The sequence below is a fragment of the Hippoglossus stenolepis genome, chromosome 1, assembly GCF_022539355.2.
Source record: "Hippoglossus stenolepis isolate QCI-W04-F060 chromosome 1, HSTE1.2, whole genome shotgun sequence".
In the NCBI taxonomy this organism is placed as follows: domain Eukaryota; kingdom Metazoa; phylum Chordata; class Actinopteri; order Pleuronectiformes; family Pleuronectidae; genus Hippoglossus; species Hippoglossus stenolepis.
In genome coordinates, this window is record NC_061483.1 from 30,444,757 (window position 1) to 30,466,458 (window position 21,702).

The following is a 21,702-nucleotide window of genomic DNA, read 5'->3' on the forward strand; positions in this document are numbered from 1 at the left end:
CAGCAGGTTAATGCTCCATGTCACAAAGTAAAAGTCTCAAACTGGTTTCATGAACATGACAGTGAGTTCAGTGAACTTCAGTGACCTCCTCTGTCACCAGATGTGAACCCAGTAGAACCTTTGGGATGTGGTAGAACAGTCAGTGTCAGTGCAAGTGTTATGTTCCTAATAAAGTGATCACTGAGTGTATGTTTGTTGTCAACTTTCGGCTGAAGAGTTTCAAATTCGGTTCCGTTTTTTTTCTCCACATTTGATGACAGAGAAGAAAGTAAGAAATTAATTCCTATCTAATAATAACTTTTTTATCTCCCTCAGACTCAGGCTCCGTGTGTGTGACTGATACTGTTGCAGCATTAATATTCTCTTTTTCTCTTTTTAGATTTGCTGATAATGGTATAGGCCTCACTCTGGCAAGGTAAACCAGTCTCCTTATATTTGTTTTTGCTCATTTATTGTGTTGTCTGTTTTCTCTCTCTCTCTCTCTCTCTCTCTCTCTCTCTCTCTCTCTCTTCTCTCTCTCTCTCTCCCGCTCTCGCTCTCTCTCTCTCTCTCCCTTAATATTTTGATTTTCCCTGTGAAGATAGGTAATAAGACCATAACCCCAAACATCCACACTCACAAAGTAAAGCAAGTTCATTCATGTCTACCAAACTGGCTTTGTGATGCGTGTCCATGGACTCATTACTTCCTTTTCTTTATATTTTTATTTTTGCTCCTCATGAACTCAGCAGCACAGTAATAACTGTCATGGCACCTCAGCCTCTGTTAACTCATTTACAGTTTGTATGTGTTTGTGTCCTGTCTGTCTGAATCTGTTTGTTCTATTAAAACAGACTTTCTTATAGTTAATATCTCAGATGACATTTGTCACAGATGTGGCATACAGATTGTGTGAAACACATATTTACTCCACAAGGAAACACAATCACAGTTTTTGTTCACTTGAATAAAATAGATAATACTTTAATAGTCCCTCAACAGAGAAGTCAGCCATCATTGGAAGTAATAAATAAGTTAACATACAATATTAAAGGCAATATAAAAGTAGAATAGAAATAACGTACAGATTGTAAACACAATATATAGTGTGAGCATATTTGTGTACAGTGTCACAAAGCCATTGAGTAACCATTAAATCGCACAGATAGAAATTAGTATTGCACAGTTAAATGACCTATAAACCTGAGTTTATAGTGCAGTCAAAGAATTGGTGCATATGGTCGACTGGTAGCAGAGCCGGTTGTACAGTCTAACAGCTGCAGGAAGGAACAACCTGCAATACCTTTAATCACTTAGGGTAAATCAGTCTCTCACTGAAGGAGCCTGCCCAGTGCTGTGGTGCGGTCCTGCAGGGTATGGGACCGGTTGTCTATCAGAGATGACAGCTTAGCTCTTATTCTCCTCTGTCACCTCCACTGGGTCAAGGGGGGTTTCCCAGGTTAAAAAAAATTCTAGTGAGTCATTCAAGTCCTGCCTGTCAGCAAATGAGATGTTGCTGCCCTATAAGCCACACCAAAGAAGATGGCTTTGCCACCACAGAGTCATAGAAGGTCTTCAGGAGTGCCCCAGAGTCTCCTCGGTAGATGCAGTCTGCTATGGCCCTTCTTGTAAAGAACAGTGGCAATGTCTTGATCATAAAGGGATTTCCCACTATCGGACCAATTTAGGCAATTTTACTATCTTTACAACAATGATACTTCTCCTACATCTACTATCTCTAGTGCCACTGCTGGTTCTTTCAGCCTCTAACTCTCCCTCCTGTGTGTGCAGTGGAGGGACTTTTCCAGATGATGATGGCTCTCGTCAGCAGGTGAAGAACTCACTGTTTGTGGGTGAAAGTGATAACCGTGGGATGCACCTCCCTGACAACCAGATCTGGGGCCCTGGGGGCTCTGATCCCACTGGCAGGACCTTGCCACGCGGTGTGTAAGTAACGCTCATTGCCTCTTTAAGTCTTTGTTTTAGTTTTTACCCACAAACTCTCATCTGCCTAATCTGCAACCACAAATATTGTTGGTAGCCCATAGAAACTTGGCAGAGTCCTCTGCCAAGGTGGTTATGTCTCAGTGCAGTTTGTTTGTAAGCAGGATTACACTAAAACTACGGAAACTATTTTATTGATCCAGGAATATTTTTTTTCTATCTTTAACATTTCGAGAGATGGAGACTGTTGGTGCTTTTGGCATGTATGCACTTTACTGAGTGCTATTGTAGTTTTAAAAGCATGTCAGTATGCTAAGTAGGTCCTGACGGTATAATGACTTTGTTGTCAAGGACACTGTGATCCTGGTATGGTATATTGGTGACCCAGTGGAAAAATCTCGATGTCATATATATTGGTGAATATACAGTAGTATAGAAATGACAGATTTGCTGGATGAGGAGAGGTCAAAGAAGACCCACCTGCAGATGACAATGATCCAGACCATGACAGAATCATGTACAAAACTATTATAGACTCAAAACCAATATACCAGTAAATTAATTTCAACCATGATGCCTAGACATCTTTCCTTTTTCAGCCAAACGTAGCCCAGTTTAAACACAGCAAGTTTTAGCACACTTCAAGTTGACAGTTTTGATCTGCATATCACCAAAACCATACTAATCAGAACATTTTCAATATCAAGTACACAACCATTGTAAGCTTGAAAGTTGGAGTAAGGAGTGGTGGACATGCTCAGCTTGAATAATGTCAGTTAGAAGAGACATGTTTAGCTAGAATATGCTAAATATGCTGCTCATATCTCAACTCATATGTAAACTGAGTATGTGAATGAGTTTGAAACACACTATAAAATGCTATAATACTAATAAAACATCATATATGGATGGGAAATGGAAAAATGTTGCATGAAAACACTGAAAACCTGTGTCCTTTTTAGCTGGAATCTTAGCACAGCTGCTGTTCGGCGTTAAAGAGCAGAGTGATTTGACAGCCACTTTTTAAGTCCAAGTATTTTGGGTGCAGTTGAAGCTTAATGCTGGCTGGTATGTGTGAGAGCAGACATGGTATTCTAGAAATCAGCCCTGTGCCCTGGCCCACTTGGCAGAGTAAAGAGGGAATGTCTCACCAGCAGTATTATTAGAGATTCCTTTATTGTGTGGGAGAAATAGAACTCCATATGTGGGGCTTCCGTTTGGATGCTTCCTCTTTAGACTGACATTCTTTGATGGAACCAGATGATCATTGATAAAGTGCTCTCACGCTGTGCAGTGTTTAACAGTTGATAGAGGCCACTAGATAGAAAAAAGATTCTCATCACCATCCATGGCAGAGAGTCGTGCACACACGATGGTACTTTTTTCCCTGTACCAGTACTTACCTGTGTCTGACCTTGAAAGCATCAGACTGAATGTTGACATTGTATTTCCAAACCTGACACTGCCTTTTCCTACTGGAAGTATCGTGGTACCTGAGGTATAGTTACAGCTCTACTAATCAATCATTGTAGGTGAACAATGGATCAAATGAATGTGTATAATTTGATCCATTGTTGATCTTAAAAGATTGATTGGCCCAGTATTATTGATCGGTGGCTTCTTTCAGTTGATGGTGTGTATGTGTGTGTGTGTGTTTGTGGGATCTGTCTTTCCTTGTAGTGATTTTCCAATCCGGGGCATGCAGATTTATGACGGACCCATCAACGTGCAGAACTGTACATTCCGGAAATACACAGCTCTGTCCGGAAGGCACACCAGTGCCTTTGGCTTCAGGCTCAACAATTCGTGGCAGAGCTGCCCCAACAATAACGTCACTGACATCACCTTTGACCACGTACCTGTAAGTCACCATTTGTGTGAAATACACAAAACACGTGGACTGAGTAACCCTTAGGATTTTTTTCATATTAAAAAAATGGAAAAAAAATAATGGACATTGGAAAAGCAAGGTAATATAGGATGTGGCAACTGGACTCCATTCTCTGTAAAAGTGCCTTGTGGGAAGTGTACTCTGAACTTTTATCACCGCCAGAGAATCTTATGTTCTGTAAACTGTACTAGCTGAAATCCAGATCAAGCTCACTCTATCTTTAAAAGATAAAACAATTTTTGAACAATTGGAGAAGTATAGAAATTTGAAAACCTACATATGTGCACAAAGTACTCACTGGGAGCTTCACGTGAATGCCTATCACCATTTCTCTCCACTGTAGATCACGTCTCGGGTGTTTTTTGGGGAACCGGGTCCCTGGTTTAATAAGATGCAGATGGACGGGGACAAGACAACAGTGTTCCATGATATTGATGGCTCAGTCAGCGAGTATCCCGGAGCCTTCCTGGTTAAAGAGGACAATTGGCTGCTCCGTCACCCTGACTGCATCGACGTGCCTGACTGGAAGGCTGCGATCTGCAGCGGTCATTATGCACAGGTAGGGGTTGTAATCAGGGGTCAAACTCACTTATCACATCACATCAGCCTCCTCAAACACAAATCTACTTTCTGTTACACCCTGTCTGGCATTAGTTGATTACATGCATCTTAAAATCCCAATCATAGTTCTGTGAAAACACAAATAAGTCCAGAATAGTATGTGTTCTGTGTGAAATGAGAATCAATCATGCATATCTTACCATTTGAATTGTTCATAAGGGCTTGGGCTATTGTTGATTGTTGATTCTGTTGATAAACTTTCCTTAAAACTTCTTTAAATATTGTATAATTATATCATTGATTTCTGGTGTTTGGAAAAATTAGCAATGCTAAAACAGCTCTTGAGCAAATAAGGAGATTAATTAATTATGTTTAAAAAATATGTTATTTCTGATATTCAGTGCATTTAATGTGTTTTGGGAAATTTGCTAACAGAGTGTCGCAGGACATATTTTGCCTAGTTTAGCACAAAGACTGAAACAAATATATTAATCTCAATATTGTTTTATTGCTTATGATTTCAGGTTTCCTCTTTTAAAAATGACAGTCTCACATAAAACATTACAGTGTGGTTGTATAAGCACTCAGCTAGGCCAAGCACTTGTTACATTTAAACATTTAATGAGTATTAACTAATTAATTTAAGGGAGCTATATGTACGTTTTTGCTATTGCTACATAGCCATGTTAGCATGAACAGCTGTTTCTAGAAGAAATGTTGCAAGTTCAGCATCAATCTTTACTGTTGCCGTAGGTGTTGAAAAGTGACCTTAATGTTATCTGTTGTTTTACTTCTATTTCTGGCACTGTCTTTCTTTTACTGAAGCTAACCAGCTGGCACTGGCCTAGTGATAGGGAGTCTCTTTAGCACCTCAGAGGGCGTCTTATATCTTGTACATGCTACAATTGCTAGAGATCTGAGCATGCAACCATCTCTACCATCCACTGCTGTTTTGTGGACACACACACACAAAGGCACTGGCTTCTCTGGTGTTTCCACATCACAATGCAGCAACTAGTCACATCAGCCAGTAGTCCTCCTCCTCGAGTACTCGCCTGTTGTGTTAATAAACAGGAATGATCCTGCCACATGGAAATTAGCGGCACTTAGTGCTGTGAACTCAGCTTTAAATAACTTACATTTTTTACTGAAACGCAAATTCTAATTGTTACCTGTTTATCACCGTTTAGCAATATATGTTTTTCAGTTCACATGGTTAAGTTGTATTAGGTCTAAATGGCTAAATGGATCTAATAAAAGGTACACCAGGGATCCTTAGCTCACAGCAGCCCTCTGACTCAATGGTTGTGTTCTCTTCAGATCTATGTGCAGACACGTAACCCTGCCAACCTGAACATGCACATGGTGAGGGATGAGTATCCTGATCGGCCCCTGATGCTAGAGGGCGCCCTGGGGAAGAGAAAACACTACCAGCAGTTCCAGCCTGTGATCACACTGGCCAAAGGCTACACTATACACTGGGACCAGGCGGCGCCTGCTGAGGTCACCATCTGGCTCATCAACTTCAACAAGTCAGTGGACACATGAGCCGCACCTGTGACAGCACACAACACACACTCATGAAAAACAACCACCTTCACCCTTGTTAGACCAGAGGAGAAACATTTAGTTTATTTATCAAGGATTTTTGTTCAACATGACTTAAAGGTTGAGTTTGTAAGATTTAGTGACACCTAGTGGTGAAGTTTCATGTTGCAGCTGAATACCCCTCACCTCAGCCTCCCCTTCCAAACATGAGAGAGAACCTGTGGTAGCCTTCAGTTGTCATAAAAACTCAAAAGATGATTAGTTTGTCCAGTTTGGGCTACTGTAAAAAACATGGCGGCCTCTGTAGAGAGGACCTGCTCAGAATAAATATAAAATATTTAAGGGTAAAGGGCTCATTCTAGAGTAAAGAAAACAACAATTTGTACAACTTAGATGAAACACACTAGTGAAAACATCACTAAGATTTTTTTATATTCAATTTCTACCAATAGATCCCTTTCACTTAATCTTACACACGGGACCTTTAATAAGTAAGACTCAATAGCTCATTACTTTTATACTTAAAGCACACACTCACACACCCACACATATGCACTTAAGACAGAAAATAGAGGATGCACACACGACAGCTACTATTAGAAATCAGATATCAAACTAAACTTTAAATATCTCTGATATCTCTGAATATCGTCCTGTCACTTTGGTTTCTAAAATAACCACATTCTCATATTCCTGTCAAAAGTACCACAAACCAGTTCAGCAAAGTAATGTCATCAGCAATGTAATGCTTGACTGTTGGGAAAATTGACTTTTCCTCCCTGGTGTGATGTAGCTCAAATTTAAATGACTACAGCACACTTGCCTGTAGTCATTTAAATTTGAGCAGAATATTTGGAATGAGAACAGCTCTCTGTCCATACCCAAGTTTTTTTTTTAAAGGTTTATGGCCACATATTTGTCTCTAAGCCCTATGACACAAATTGTGATTTGTGAATATGGGCTATACAAATACAATTTGATTGATTGGTTGATATAAGTACAGAATATAAAAATGAGGTTTGGATCAGTTCTCTTATCGTCAGTCCAGATACCACAGCATGTAAATTACAGTTAAAAACACTAAGCTGAACTAAAGTGCCATGACATTTAAAATAATTACTTGTGGAAAATTGCACCCACAAGTTATCTTGATAATGATGCTGTGAAATAGGAATGATTTTGTGGGTGGTTTGTACTATTATTGTATTTTTATTGTCATTATTATCATTGCACACAAGATACTTACTAATAGGCACACAATCAATAACGTGGTCACACATTATCCTGGCTGCACAATTTTTTGTGTGTTGTCTACGAAATGATAACCTACAGAAATGCAAATATTTTATGTGGGAAAGTTTGTGTGGGACATAGGAACATTTGGCAGTGGAGTAGGTGTGACATATATTGTGTCTATTTACAACCTTGTTTGCCAAAATGAAGTTGTCGACTTAAACTCAGTCTGGATCAAACAGTGCATCTACAGAAACGTATTTAAGTTGTCCTTCAGATGTGTGGAATCTCTTTATTGCTAGCTGTCTGCACCAATGACCAGATATTAAGATGGTGTCCCAACTTCCTCCTATTGTACAAAAATGAAGCCAAAGTGTATGGGTGCTTCCATCTTGACTTTTTACGTTTTAGTTTAGTGCCATCTGGTAACATGTAGAGGGCGGGGTTTATGACACTACAACCAGCAACCAGGGGGCAGTCCACATATTTTGGCTTCATTTTTGGGAATTGTGATATTGTCCATCTTTATATACAGTCTAAGGTCTGCTCAGGTCATTTTCCTTTTTCCTTAAACTGCGCATCAGAAATGTGGTCTGAAGCATATCTTTGAGCTTCACGTCTATTTCCTATTTTACATCCTGCCAAAATGCAAATAGCCAACAACTCTGCTTGAACGCATCCTGTGTTCACACACACACTGATGCTGCTGCACCACTGCTAACTAATGCTCACGCTGCTCACGCTGCTCCAGACACCAATTCACCTTTTTGAATCTGCTAGTTCTAGAACAGCATCTGACCTGTTTACAAGCCTGGTACTTTGTACACAGAGAGTAGCCCCTGCACTTCATATTTTTCCATCAACCATCCATGATGTGATTTACAGCTTGTACTTTACTCTCAGCTCCTCCATCACACTGTTATTGGAGAGGCACTGGAGCAGACACCAGGAGAGGGAAAAGGAGGTCGAGAGGTAGAAGACAACGGTGTCTCATTCAGTAATTGGAGCTGTGTCAAATGTCATGGAGCACACTTCTTAGATAACAGGTTGTTATGGTTGTGGGTGGATGCAAACTTCCCTGATCAAACATGGACTATTGTCAGATGTGGACACCCTCATCTTTCTCCAGCCATTTACTGTCTCCCGCTGACCTTTAACCTCTTTCCAGTGGATGCTGGATTTTGGTCTGGTGTTATGTAAATGGAAATGTTATTTATAAAGCACCTTTCAGACACAGAGGAAGATTCAAGGTAGATTCAAGATGCTGTCTCTTGTTCAGGGTCTTTGCTGTTTCACTCATGTAGCGTTCCCCACAACTGGCACATGCAGTATCAAACAACTTTCCAAGCCTGACTATTTACCAAGCTCTGAACTAAAAAGCAAAAACCTACCTGTTTGTGAGGGGGAAAATGTATGAGCCATTAATCCCATTTGTATGATTAATCACATCTGCCTACAAAGACATGCAAAACACAAAATACTTGGAGAGAGATCCAACAGGCTTTAGGATTGTAGCCAGGAGGAGTCAGGCCTTTCACCCCACATTTCAGAGGGATCATTTAGAAGAGAGCTAAGCACTTCCGTGGTTACATGTGCTCAGATGACATCATACGATCTATTTCTCTGAAGTATGCTGAGACATTAAAAGGAGAACTCCACCAATTCCACACATCAAAGTTTGGTTACAGGTGTTGGGGCGGTACAACTGCTTGTGTGGGAAAAAGTTGTGTCAAGTGTTTTGTGAGGAAGCTGTAGTGTAAAGCCCGCGGGCACACCCAGCTCCCGCTTGGCACGGCTATCATAAGGCATTGTGAAATCAACGATTGTGGTATGCAAGACAAACCACGGTCACAGTCAGTGGTTAAACTCTGGTGGCCTGCACACAACCGTCCACTTCCCTCAATGGAAGATGAAAGTGTTATAATCATTCTTCACATTGCTTCCTTCTGCTCAGTCCAACATTTATCATAATTTATTATCACATAATTTATTATCACATAATGTCAAGTCCTGAACACAATCCATGGCACAATTGTCATACAACTCTCTGTCAGTCATGGTTGGAGGGCTTATATAGATTATTTGTCTGTATTTTTGACTTTCTCATCCAAACAATTTCCTGGTCAACATTGCACTTCCTGGTTTTTCAGTAGCACATCTGCCAAGTTTGTCATTCAAAGTCAGATTGTCTGAATTGATATAACTTAAACAAATCAAATTGTCTGGTCAGACAAGTGTTGTCTGACTATGTATGAATTCACAAGTATTTATGGAAATCCTCTGTATTTATATAGCACTCTTCCATAATAGATTCCCATTCAAATCATGCTACAGTACAGTTTTCCATTCATTCATTAACACGCATATTCATACACTTCATCTATGCGCAGCACTTTCTCTGTCACATATCACTCACACACTGTGGCACAGTCATCAGGGGTAATCTGGGGTTCAGTGTCTCGCCCAAGGACACTTAGTGGACAACCCACTCTGTCTCCTGAGTCACAGCCGCCCTGTTCTGGCATAGAGAGAAGTTCAAACCTTGCTTACTCACTCACTCCATATAGTTTCTGTGTAACATGAGCACAACTCTTGTTTCCAGAATTCCAATACGGAAAGCGAAGGGGTGTCTTAGACTCTGAAAAGCCCTTTGTTTGAAGTATACTGATGAGTTCATCTTTCATGATGTGGTTGTATTGCTACCCCGTTATAAAGAGAAAATACAGGGAGAGAACACATAAACATAAGAAAGTGTTGTGGGTGATGGCAGGGGAAGTTAGCTGAGAAGATTCATTTTGTTTTCCTCACTGATCCCTCCTTAAAGGACTTCTGTAAATGGCAGGGCAGCTCCTGAGGCCACTCAGATGAGGAAAGTAATCTGATGGAGGCCGTTAGCTCATTCCTCTCACTCCTGTTATTTACAAGGGTTGACCACAGAAAGGCGAGTCTCACTTTGTGCTCCTCCTTTCAAACAGTGTGGTCCTCGGCTATTTAAGCTGCATAAAGGAAGATCGTCATTTCAAGCACGTCAGCTATTCCCTATGGCCTGAGTCCACCCTGACATGGACAGTGTAGAACCAAAACAGTATATTTCCATTGATGGTGCATACACCAGTGACCCCATCTACAGTTCGTGCACGAATACAGCAAGTGAGATTGATTCTCTGCAGAAAGAGCTGAAATATGACTTGTTTATTTTTGAAAACAGCTGCTGTCTTTTTTTAAGGGTATACTAACTGATCGTGGATTTGGGGGGAGATTGGTTGAGTACAATTAAGTTATTAAAGCCTTTCTTCTGAATAAAGCTTTAATGACATGTTTAAAAGCTATTTGAGACTTTCTCTTCCAATTGCAGTACACACACATATGCATACACACACACACACACACACACACACACACACACACACACACACACACACACACACACACACACACACATTTGTAACTCTGTCTTTGTTAGGACACTTATTGGCATTATGCTTTCCCTAGCCCCCTACCTGAACCATAACCATCATAACTTAATGCCTAACTCCAACCCTAAGAAACCCTCACCTGATGGTAATTCTAATTTGAACCATTAGGCCAAGTCTTCACCCTCAAACACCCTTTTGAAGGTGTGTCAGAAAGTGAGGATTTGCCAAAATGTCCCAACAGTTTGTCATGGACAAAAGCATAACAGTAACCGTACTTTTTTAATCAAACTTACCTCCTTTCTTTCAGTATCTGCGGTAGATCTAGATACTGCAGTGCCTGTCTTTTTGATCGGTCCTGTCCATACTCCACATGTTGCTGGAGAGAAATGTTTGTTAATTGGTAACACTACATGTGGATTACCATGCACAGACTTAAGCAGTAATGCTCGTTATTAAATGTGAGGCTTCATGTCACACATGTCTGGATCTTCACAACCAGACACAAGGACGTATGTTTGGTGACGTATTTGTGTGGCTCAACATTGTGCCTGCTATCATTGGTGAAACTCACTGGAAACCGCAGCGGTCCGACTAGGCTGTCCCATTTCAAAGGCTCCTTCAAACGCAGCTGAGAAATGCATCCTTCCATTGCAAGCTACAACTATCTTATTTTCGTGATCTAGTACTGTAATATACAGGATATTTTAGTATTTGAACTTGATTTCAATACTTTTATTAAACTCAAAGTTAAGTTAAACAATTAAAATCTATTAGCCACAGGAGTGATTACAATTTGTTTGCGCTAGATCAATGGTGACTTTAATTTTTGTCCAGCTAACAATTGAAACCCAGCAATGCTAAAAGCTGTGAATCCTGCAGACACTAAAACCACAACGTTTTCTATTGTTCTTCTTTAAGTCACAAACATCAGTTGTTTACTATCGATCAAATGATCAACTCATTTGTCCAGCTCTTTTTCCAAGTCACGAGATATTTTACATGATGAGATGAAGGTAGGAATAATCATGTGTGATGTTACTTTTGGATCTGAGGACAGGTTTTACTGTGAAATTAAATCATTATTTTTGTGACTCTTTTGTTGTGTGTGTCAGAAATGACTGGATCAATGTTGGCCTCTGCTACCCACAAAGCACCAACTTCACCATCATCTCCGATATCCACAACCGCCTGACCAAACAGACCCGCAAGACTGGCGTCTTTGTGAGGACGACACAGAGAGAGAAGATCAACCATTCCCACCTGATCAGAGGATACTACTACTGGGAGGAAGACACAGGGTGAGACACACAACACAACTATAGACCAACTTGTGAAAGAAGTCTACTTTAATACATGAGGATTCAGTAGTTATTCCTACATCGATTTTGATGAGATCTGGTCTACAACAGGTCAAGAAACTAAAGTTAAATGACCAGAAAGGGTCTTAACAAAGCAACAGTTTATCCCAGTAATCTAAATCATTTCATTTGAAGGTCAAACGGAAAGTTGGCACACTTGATTACTGCTTCAGTGCAGTAAGTACAGTTATAGGAGGCAGGAAGTGGGTCAGTAAGCTGTGATGGATATTTACAACTCAACAAATTATGTATTTCTATTCAAAATAAAATGTCTGGTCCTCTGACTTCTCAGGAGCTCAGCAGCCATTTTAAATGACTTTATGTCCTTCTATTTCCACTCACCATATATGTTAGCCAAGATAAATGTGAGTTTCACCATGTCACTGTATTTTCTATGGTTGCCAGTTATCAGAGGAAATGTACGATGCATAAATTTACTATGTGGATTGCAGCCTGCTGTTCCTGAAGGTAAAGGCCCATAACGACAGGGAGCAGTTTGCCTTCTGCTCCGTCAAGGGTTGTGAGAGGGTGAAGATCACAGCTATCATCCCTAAAGGCAGTCCAGCCAGCAACTGCATGGCCCAGGCCTACCCCAGACACGCTGAGATGCCCGTTGTGGATGTACCTATGCCCAGAAAGATACCTAACGCCAGGCTGGTGAGACACAGTGGTGGTGGATTTGTGTGTGTATTATATTCTAAAACAGAGGTATCCAAATTATTTGTTTTGGGAGCAAAAAAACGGAGAACAAAATACATTAATTAAAAAATCTTAATAAACAAATTTAAAACACTTTCTGCTGTGTAAGACGATTCATCGCTACTAAATTTATCTCAGCAGAATATATAGATATATACAAATAATAACTTTGAAGGTGATCATTAAAGTCTTAAAATATGCTCTAAAACAAACAGAGAAGACATAGCCAGAGAAAGTAGATCTGTGTGTTACATATTAACCTTTCCCCCAAGGTGGGGAATACATTTGTGTGGGCAGACTGTACAGTTTTTCCATTATTTTGTCATTTGATACATACTGTGTTAATAACTAAATATTTCAAATTCACATTGAATACTTGGATTGTGAATTTATGATATATATATATATATATATATGTTTATTTATTTTTGCACAGCCTGTTTACATACTTTAACTCGGATTCTGGAATTTTTATGCACATACCCTGTTTTTAAGAAATGCATTCCACTGTAATTAATGGTCTATTGGCTGTATCTTTATTTTAATACATCATATTTCACTTGGTTTTATGCAGTTGCTGAATCTCCTGCGGCCTTAATTTCCTTACAGCAATCATTACAATTAAATCTTATTCTTTCTTTCAAAGTCCTTTTTATTGAATTTCACAACTTACACACACAAACCAAGAAGAACACAATTAAAGACCATTGTAATTCAAGGCACTTAGTGACATGAAATGAATTGAAAAGTAAGAAACATATAAGATCAAATTAGAGGTCAAACCGAAGCCGCAGGTGTGTGTCAAGGGTCCGGTTTTAACCGTTAATACTATAGAAAGAGCTTTCCAATACCCCTCCAGGTTGGGACATAGCCAGAACATGTGGATCAGTGACTTACATCTGTCAAATGCAAGGTACAAATATAATCTTATTCTAAACTGTGATCATCTCGTATCATTTGTTTAGCTCTGTAATTGCAGAGAGTGAGAACTAACTTTAAAAATTCTCTCTGTATGTTAATTGTTGCTCTTTGCTTATTTCTTTTGCAGCACTCACCAGAGCACTTCCTAGAGGTCAAACTGGAGTCCTACAACACTCGCTTCTTCCACATCAAGGAGGACTTTGCCTATACTGAGGTATGTTTTGTCTCATGCAGTCCAACGGTGGGTGTTGACCACTGGTTGTGGTTTACTGAACAGCTATTGGTTTGATTGCTTCATGCGTGGATAACTGCATAAATTATAAACTTGCTTGAGTAAACAAACCAAGAAACAGTTAGGACAAACTGATAAAAGTGTGCGAGTCCTTCATTTCCAATTCACAAACTTGAAAATAAAGGGATCTGTCAGATGAATTTACTTTCTTCGTCTTTGACTTGATCTCAACTAGCTCTCACCTAAAAACTGTTACGCTGGTTGATATGTTTTTTTGCAGTAGTAATTTACTACACAATCAATCCATTTTGATAAAGGACTTATATGTTACATATGATCTGTGTGATTTAATGGCAGTTCAATTCAATTCAATTGTATTTATATAGCGCCAAATCATAATATACACTATCTCAAGGCACTGTACATTGAAGGTCAAGACGTTAACATTGTTTGTAGAGAAACCCAACAGTTCCCACAATGAGCAGCACTTTGGCGATTGTGGAGAGGAAAAACTCAGTTCTGCTGAGTTTCTGATTTTACTTACGTGTGCAGTGCTGTCAGAGCTGTAGTGTGACTTGCGGACTCTGTTGTCCCAGGTGAATGGTAGGAAGTTGTACCAAGCAGAGGATGGGGTGCAGCTGACAGTAATTGACGGGCATGATGGGAAGGTAGTGGAGAGCAAAGGCTTCAGGAACTCAATCCTGCAGGGCATCCCGGCACAGATAGACAACTACATCAGTGGCCTGAGAGATGGGTAAGAAACTGTTGTCCAGCTACACTAAATGTAATTTGACATGACTTTCATCACACAGTATACAGTATACATGTGGAGCTCAAAAGAGACAAGCAGCTACTGTCAGCTACACATGAAGATGTGCTTTCTCTCTAGCTCCATCGTTCTCATGACGTCTAAGGGCCGTCTGATTATCAGAGGATCCTGGACTAAAGTCCTGGAGAGACTTGGAGCAGACAAAAGCATCAAATTGAAAGGTAACCACCTACATCTGTAGCAAGGGCTTCTGAGATAAATATGATCAAGTGGAGCATATGGGGTTCTCTTTTCAGTCAGTACACCAGGAGAGTCGTAGATACTTGAGTTGGTTCCTTATCAAAATGCGTAAAATGTAAATTGTAAAACCATAGGCAAAGCTACAATATTTTTGCAGTAACCAGCCTGTATGATGTATATTTTGTAACATTATGAAGTGCAGCCCCCCCACATGATACCCCTGTGCTGTTTAGAGGTTAATGTGTGGCAGGGAATGGCTGAAAAAACACCCGGTGCTCAGATTTGTTCTCTTACTTTAATGTTATTTTGCCTCCCTGCAGATAAGTTGGCATTTGTGGGGTTCAAGGGCTCCTTCCACCCTGAATGGGTCCATCTGGAGGTGGACGCTGACCGAGCCAAGATCCATCAGGTCCTGCCTGTCCCTGTGGTGCACAAGAGGAAACTATGAGGGGCATGACAAGAGAGCCGAGAGACTATGTAGCCCCCAAATACTGATACACATATCCCCCAAAACATACAGATGCACCAACACACTTACACACACATGCACACTGCCAGCACTGAAGAATCAGCTGCTCCAAGCTATTGGTCCAGGATCAAGTGGTGTTTTGTCTTTAGGTTTGGTGGCCCATGATGATCTGTATCTGCATAAGACACCCACCATCAGTAGAGCGCTTCAAAGTGACGACACACCCCGCGGTAGCCATATTGGGAGTCTTCAGCTCTGTAGCAATAATGGCTCAGACCAACCAATGGGGTTTGAAGAATCATGGTTGTTGCTTTACAGACATTATATGATTTGAGTGACCTGGTTCCATTTCTGAAAGGACACTGTCACTAACATTACAATGTTTACATAATGTTAGCTTGCCAACTAAAGTAACCATAGGATTTGTGAGGCTAACTAACTGTATGATACATTGCAAAGCAGCTGCGTATCTTGGTCTTTCATTATGTGCATTATGCTTGGCCACCCCACTCCAGCCAAGCGTAATGCACAAGCTCCATCCACTTCATGAGGATATAAAAAGGCCCTCCTGATTGGTTCCCCAGTGAGATGTAAAAAGGTTTTAGGATATGTTGTCCAACCAGTAGCAAACTCTGTTACAGATGAAAGCAGAGGCTCTAACAATCAAATGCAAATATTTTGTATGAACTTTAAACATATCCGCTGGGATTGGCTCCAGTTCCCCCGCGACCCTCAAAGGATATAGCATATCGATAATGGATGGGATGGAGAAAACATTGTGAGGAAAACCTCATACCACCCACAAAGTTACAGTCAACTGATCTGCAAAATATTCAGTTCCAGTGGTTTTGGTTGGAAAGCTTTCCTACTGTGTATACATGTTTGGAAACCAAAGATTATGTATCAAGTTATTTTGTTAACTAAAGGGGAAGATCATGGTCATGGATGGATTATTGAAGGAATAAATCAGGCACAGAGGCACAAGGGGTCACAGAGGTCAAGAGCCAGAGCCTCTGAATCAAGTGGGAGTTACTTATTGTATATTACAACAATATTTCTTGTTGGAAATTCAAGCAAACAACCACAAAATGCAAGGCATTACAAAAGTACTACAACTATAAAAACGTATTTGTTGTGTCTATGAATATTGTGGTTGGCCTGCAAAATGATACTGAAATGCAAAGCTAAAACAAAAGGACTACAAACGGATTGTTTGTATGTTTTTCAGTCTGGGTGGAGGAGTAGGAGGCTTTTTGCATGGCTTTTACATACCCAAGGGTCTTATTGTATTTCAGTGGTCAGGGTAAAGTTCTTCACTTTTAGCCCTCTGCTAAAGAGGTTCCTTCTTTACATTACAAGGAAAGCATTTGGATGAAAAACAGCAGTCACACCAGTGTAAACACACAAACTTGAACTATTACCTGTCTCTGATTGTTTATTTCATTACTTCCTGCATCTTAACAGAGGAAGTCAACATATATTGCTATTACAAAGACTTGTGTATAATTGTGCTTCATAGAAGACTGGGTTGGCTAGTTTACTGTGTCACAGTTACCTGAATTATTCGATAATTCATTTTACTATGATCATTTTTCTCTCCTGGTTGTTGATATTAGTTTGATACTAAGTTGTAAGATAGCATCTCGATAGTAACTACCGACCAATTCTTCAGTGGACCTCCACAATGTCAGCCATAGTTGCTCGGCAGATTATGATGCAAATGCAAAGCTAAATGAATATGAGGGAGCAGATATCAGTGGAGCCAGCTGATCAAACACATGTATACCGGACATGCGTCAGTGAGCATCCCTCCCCTGCAGGTCTGTGACGTGTGACACATGTAGAAGTTGAGTAGTTTTACCCTTTTGATTTTCTGTTTAATGAAAGAAAAGAGAAGAATCCAAACATTCCTTGCTTTGGATCCAGACCAGTGGTTGTTGACGTGTTCTGTTTCATTCCAAGCTCTCGCTCACTTGATATTGTGATGTTTCTTTTTTCAGTGTTTGTGATCCAATTGTCTGTGTTTTTGTAGTAAACCAGCAAGAGGCCCGTAACAATATAACAATGAAAAAAAAGATGAAATTATCTAATGAATGTGTAATCAGGGAGTTTAAAATGTGCAATTTCCCCTTTCAAAGCGACAAGGAAATCTTTGTTCCAATCTGGCATGAAAAAGGTTCCCCCTCCCATTGCCGAAATAGCTGGTCTTTTTTCGGAGGTCGTTGCAGTAATTTAGTGTTTTGTAAGTTTCGTGTGTTTTTAAAATCCACAGATTCCTAAGAGATATATTTTATACTTATTTATTGTACAGACACAGTTGATCCAAATTTACAAGGGACATCTTTTAAGTTGTAATGTTATTACTGTCCTGTATGTATACTATATGTAAGAAACAGAGCTCCATTTTAAAAGATTGATCCCAGACACTCATAGCATACATGCATATGACTCATATGATATAGTGGCTTGTTTTAACTGTACATCAAATGGATGTGTTGTATATGTGGCTTGGGCTTGTAAAGTGATGAAACTCTTTGAATTTCTTTGACGACTTTTGTACAGAAATAAATGATGATGAACAGTTTGTCTGCATGTCACTGTGTCCCTGCTGTTACAAACTAAGCACAAACATTCAGTGCATCTTCTAGATAATACAATTTCCACATTCATCTATATTACCAGAAAAGAAAATATTTACAATAACCTCAGAAGTGATTTAAACGTCCCCTATAGATTGTCCCTTCTTCCACCTTTTGGACATCCTAATTCAAAAATATTTAAATAAGACCCTGTGGCTGGTCGGAAGCTCTGATGTCCGATTGCATAGTAATGATAATGGATTGTGTATATACAGTATATAGCCCATCTCTACTCTTATCGAGCACCTAAAGCTGTTTACAGTACAAGTCCCATTCACAAATTCACACATACATTAATACAGTGCTTGTATATGCAGTGCTTTTTTCTGTCACGGATCATTCATACATGTCAAGGGCAATTTGGGGATCAGTATCTTACCCAAGACATGCAGACTGAAGGAGCTGGAAATCAAACTATGACCCTTTTAGTTAGTGCATGACCTTCTCTACCTTCTGATCCACAACTGCCACAGAATACATCAACTCTACCACTCCCACAATAACGGCTGTTTGCACATGCCTGGCAGACAAAAAAAGAAAGGAAATTCTTCATATTTTAAGGTTTGAGCAATACACATGTCTTTCATTATATGTTAGTGATAACAATTTTGTTTTAAGGGAAGAAGATATGTTTGTAAATAGATCTTAAAATCTGCATCGTGATTATTAAAAGCAGGTTTTCAGTTCTTCAGTGTTTGTTTAGTTGTTCTCCAAAGTCAGCCACAGAGTTGTATCCTAGCAGATTAGTTTAAATAATTCATAATATAGATTGAGACCTAAAGGGCCGAGGGCTACGGAGGGAGAAAGTTTAAGACGAAAACTAAACTCTATTGTAGAATCTAGCCATTGCTTCAGTAGTTGCTGTGATAGTTAAAACGTAAAGCATAAAGTAGTACATTTTGGAAGATGTTGTAGGAGATACTGAATGTTCAGAGTTAGATATAGTGTAAAATATGACCTGATCTAACAGTAAAAATAGAGTTTCTTATTCATCTCCACAAAAAAATGTGTTTAAAGTCTCTAAATATTCACTTCATATTTGAGGTGGGCCTTGAGACAAAAATGATTAACTGCAGTTGCTTGGCTGACAGTACGGGGAGAGACCTGGATGAAAGGTTCGTTGAAGAAACATTTGCAGCCACACGATGAAAACCCAAAACCAGTTAAATATTAAGGGATTAAAGTCAGAGGAGAGTTTTATCACATCAGTACTTCTGAGAAGAAAGTTACTGTAGAACATTTGTTGTGCCCGTTCTGAAACTGCTTTGTCACTCATAAGGACGAGTGGAGTCACAGCACACTCCAGTCCAGACCGAACTCATTTAAATTCATCAATCAGGGTGGAAGAGGCGTCTGGGTGAGCACGGCCAAAACATCAAAACCAACTACATCCAAGTTGACTAACCTAAACCATCAAATGAAATGCAATACAGGGATATTACCTGCGTCCCCAATGTGAGCAGGGGTAAAGATATTATTGTCTCAGGACTTGCTTTTAGTAGATATTTACAACGATCAATCTGATCCAATCTGAACTAAATGATCCTTCACTCTGCAGAACCCAATGGGCCAGGACAACACAGTGCCATTGGGAGTCTCAATGAAGAGGTAAGGCAGGAATCTTGTTTAAGTAGGCTTAAAGAGCCTCTTGTCCATTTAGCAGGCACAACCTACAGCTCAAGACACTAGAAGAAAGTACACATAATAGGTGAACAGCACCACCCTGAGGCAGCGAGAGAGAACAACCAAAACAAGAACCCCATCAAATAACTCAGGGTCTTAACAGAGGGTAAGTTATTAATGTGACAGGCAGAGGGATGGAGCTGGAACAGGCAGAGGAAGAACTGTGACTACCATGACATCTGTTCAATAAATGAGAAGAGAACATTTCAGTTTCAGATTTTCAGTTACTGAATGTGTGGGAAGAGCATGTATGTGAATGGACAGATAGTCAGTTACCTGGAGCACATTTTAACTCTACTTATTGATGTGAGCAACCAAGCAACATCCATGGTTGATGCACTACAGGGACTTGTAGTCTTTATTCTTTAATTCGGTGACCATATAATTGCTCGAGGTTAAAATAAAAAAGGTTTTCCCTCTATCTGCTACCATGCAAACAATCTAAGTCATCCTCTCTGACTCCCTCCCTGAATAAACTGTAGTGTACTGTCCCCACTGTGTGTTAGTGCACTGAGAGTTATTTACAATGTTATATCTCTGATGATAATCCCACATAACTTGAGACCGTAAGTCTGAAGAAGTTAATGATGTTGCCTGTTGACTATTCAGCATTCCCCTTAAATTAAAATGCCTCAGAGCCAAAGTGACATCTGGTTTATTCCTATGATAATAGAGTATTGGTTTACTGTGAGTGGAATAAATACACAGAACAATGCACAGCTGCCCTCTGCTGGTCAAACCTTAGATCAGAGGTCTTCAACAGGGGGTCCGCGACGCCTAGGGGGTCCGCGGAGATACTGCAGGGGGGTCGCGAAATATTTGGTTGATTAGAGAATTTAAAATAAAAAAATATTTCAACCAATTTTTTCCCCACAAATTTAAATGTCTTTAAATACACATTAACATGAATCCAACATATTGTAGCGAACGGATAAATGGAGGCAGAAGACGTTATCTTTCATTCAGCAATGCACACATATATATAGTAGGGGGTCCCTGCTCCATCTCTCCATCAGTTTGGGGGTCCTTGGCCTGAAAAATGTTGAAGACCCCTGCCTTAGATCAAAGCACTGTGTGTTAAACGTGTCACTGATTCTGGGTTCACTCTCTGTCATGGCTTCATGTACAGATGCAACTGATAGTAACAGGAAATGTAGACATTACCTTGGATGTGTAACAGAGCTGAAATTCAATTCAGTTCAATTCTATTTTGGTATTTGTATAGCACTAAATCACAACATGCATTATTTCAAGGCACTTCACATAGAAGGTTGAGACCTTAACAATTATAGAGAAACCCAACAGTTCCAACAGCAAGCAAGCACTTTGAGACTGTGGAGAGAAAAAACTCTCATTAACTGGAAAAACCTGGAGCAGGACATAGGCAGCCATCTGCCTCGACCAGTTGGCATGAGACAAATAGGGGAGGGAGGATAGGTGGGTGGAAAAGAGGGAAGAGAGGAGAGAGACCAGGAACAGATGTGTAACCATCACGTTAAGCTCCATCAGAATATATATAATCGAAATATTGAAATATATTTATAGATGTTATGATGTAATAAATGTTAGCAGCACCATACAATAATGATAATAGTTATTGTTGTTCCTGCAGCTCTGGAGTCAAAGACACCTTTAGTATGAGAGGGAGGGAAAGAGGGAGGGAGTGGGAAAGAGAGAGAGGGGGAAAGAGAAAGAGAGAGAGGGGGGGAGAGAGAGAGGGAGGGAGAGGGAGAGAGTGGGAAAGAGAAAGAGAGATAGAGGAGGGAGAGAGAAAGAGAGAGAGGGGGAGTGGGAGAGAGAGAGAGGAGAGAGAGGGAGGGAGGGAGGGAGAGGGTGTCCATATTCATGTCTTCACATATCATGTTATTCACTCTCATGTACATGGCCAAAAGCATGTGATAGTGTAACATGTGAATGCAACACCGTGGGCTCTAATGTGCTGCTACAACAGCCTCCAGGATGTTCTCCAGGTAAATATATGATTAAGTCAGGGAGGTGAAGACTATTGATGTTTCGCTGACATGTCAGCTGTTACAGTAAAGTCACAGTCTGCACTACACAGTTGTCACATTGAAATTAGAGATGACACTTCATACTTCAGCAATGACACATAGCTCATG

The 21,702-nt window shown here is 40.1% G+C and overlaps 1 protein-coding gene across 2 annotated transcripts in view; it reads left to right on the plus strand.

Annotated features, from left to right (window-relative positions):
* Nucleotides 1-17,844, plus strand: part of LOC118104493 (cell migration inducing hyaluronidase 1) — a 153,497-nt gene extending 135,653 nt beyond the window's left edge. For both annotated transcript variants that reach the window (XM_035151408.2, XM_047339341.1), the window contains exons 19-29: nt 380-415; nt 1,771-1,926; nt 3,604-3,784; nt 4,158-4,373; nt 5,696-5,907; nt 11,685-11,870; nt 12,383-12,587; nt 13,678-13,764; nt 14,379-14,536; nt 14,672-14,772; nt 15,112-17,844. In XM_035151408.2, coding sequence (XP_035007299.2) covers nt 380-415; nt 1,771-1,926; nt 3,604-3,784; nt 4,158-4,373; nt 5,696-5,907; nt 11,685-11,870; nt 12,383-12,587; nt 13,678-13,764; nt 14,379-14,536; nt 14,672-14,772; nt 15,112-15,239 — 1,666 coding nt within the window. In that variant the 3' untranslated portion in view covers nt 15,240-17,844. The remainder of the gene's footprint in view (nt 1-379; nt 416-1,770; nt 1,927-3,603; nt 3,785-4,157; nt 4,374-5,695; nt 5,908-11,684; nt 11,871-12,382; nt 12,588-13,677; nt 13,765-14,378; nt 14,537-14,671; nt 14,773-15,111) is intronic.
* The last annotated feature ends 3,858 nt before the right edge of the window (nt 17,845-21,702 follow it).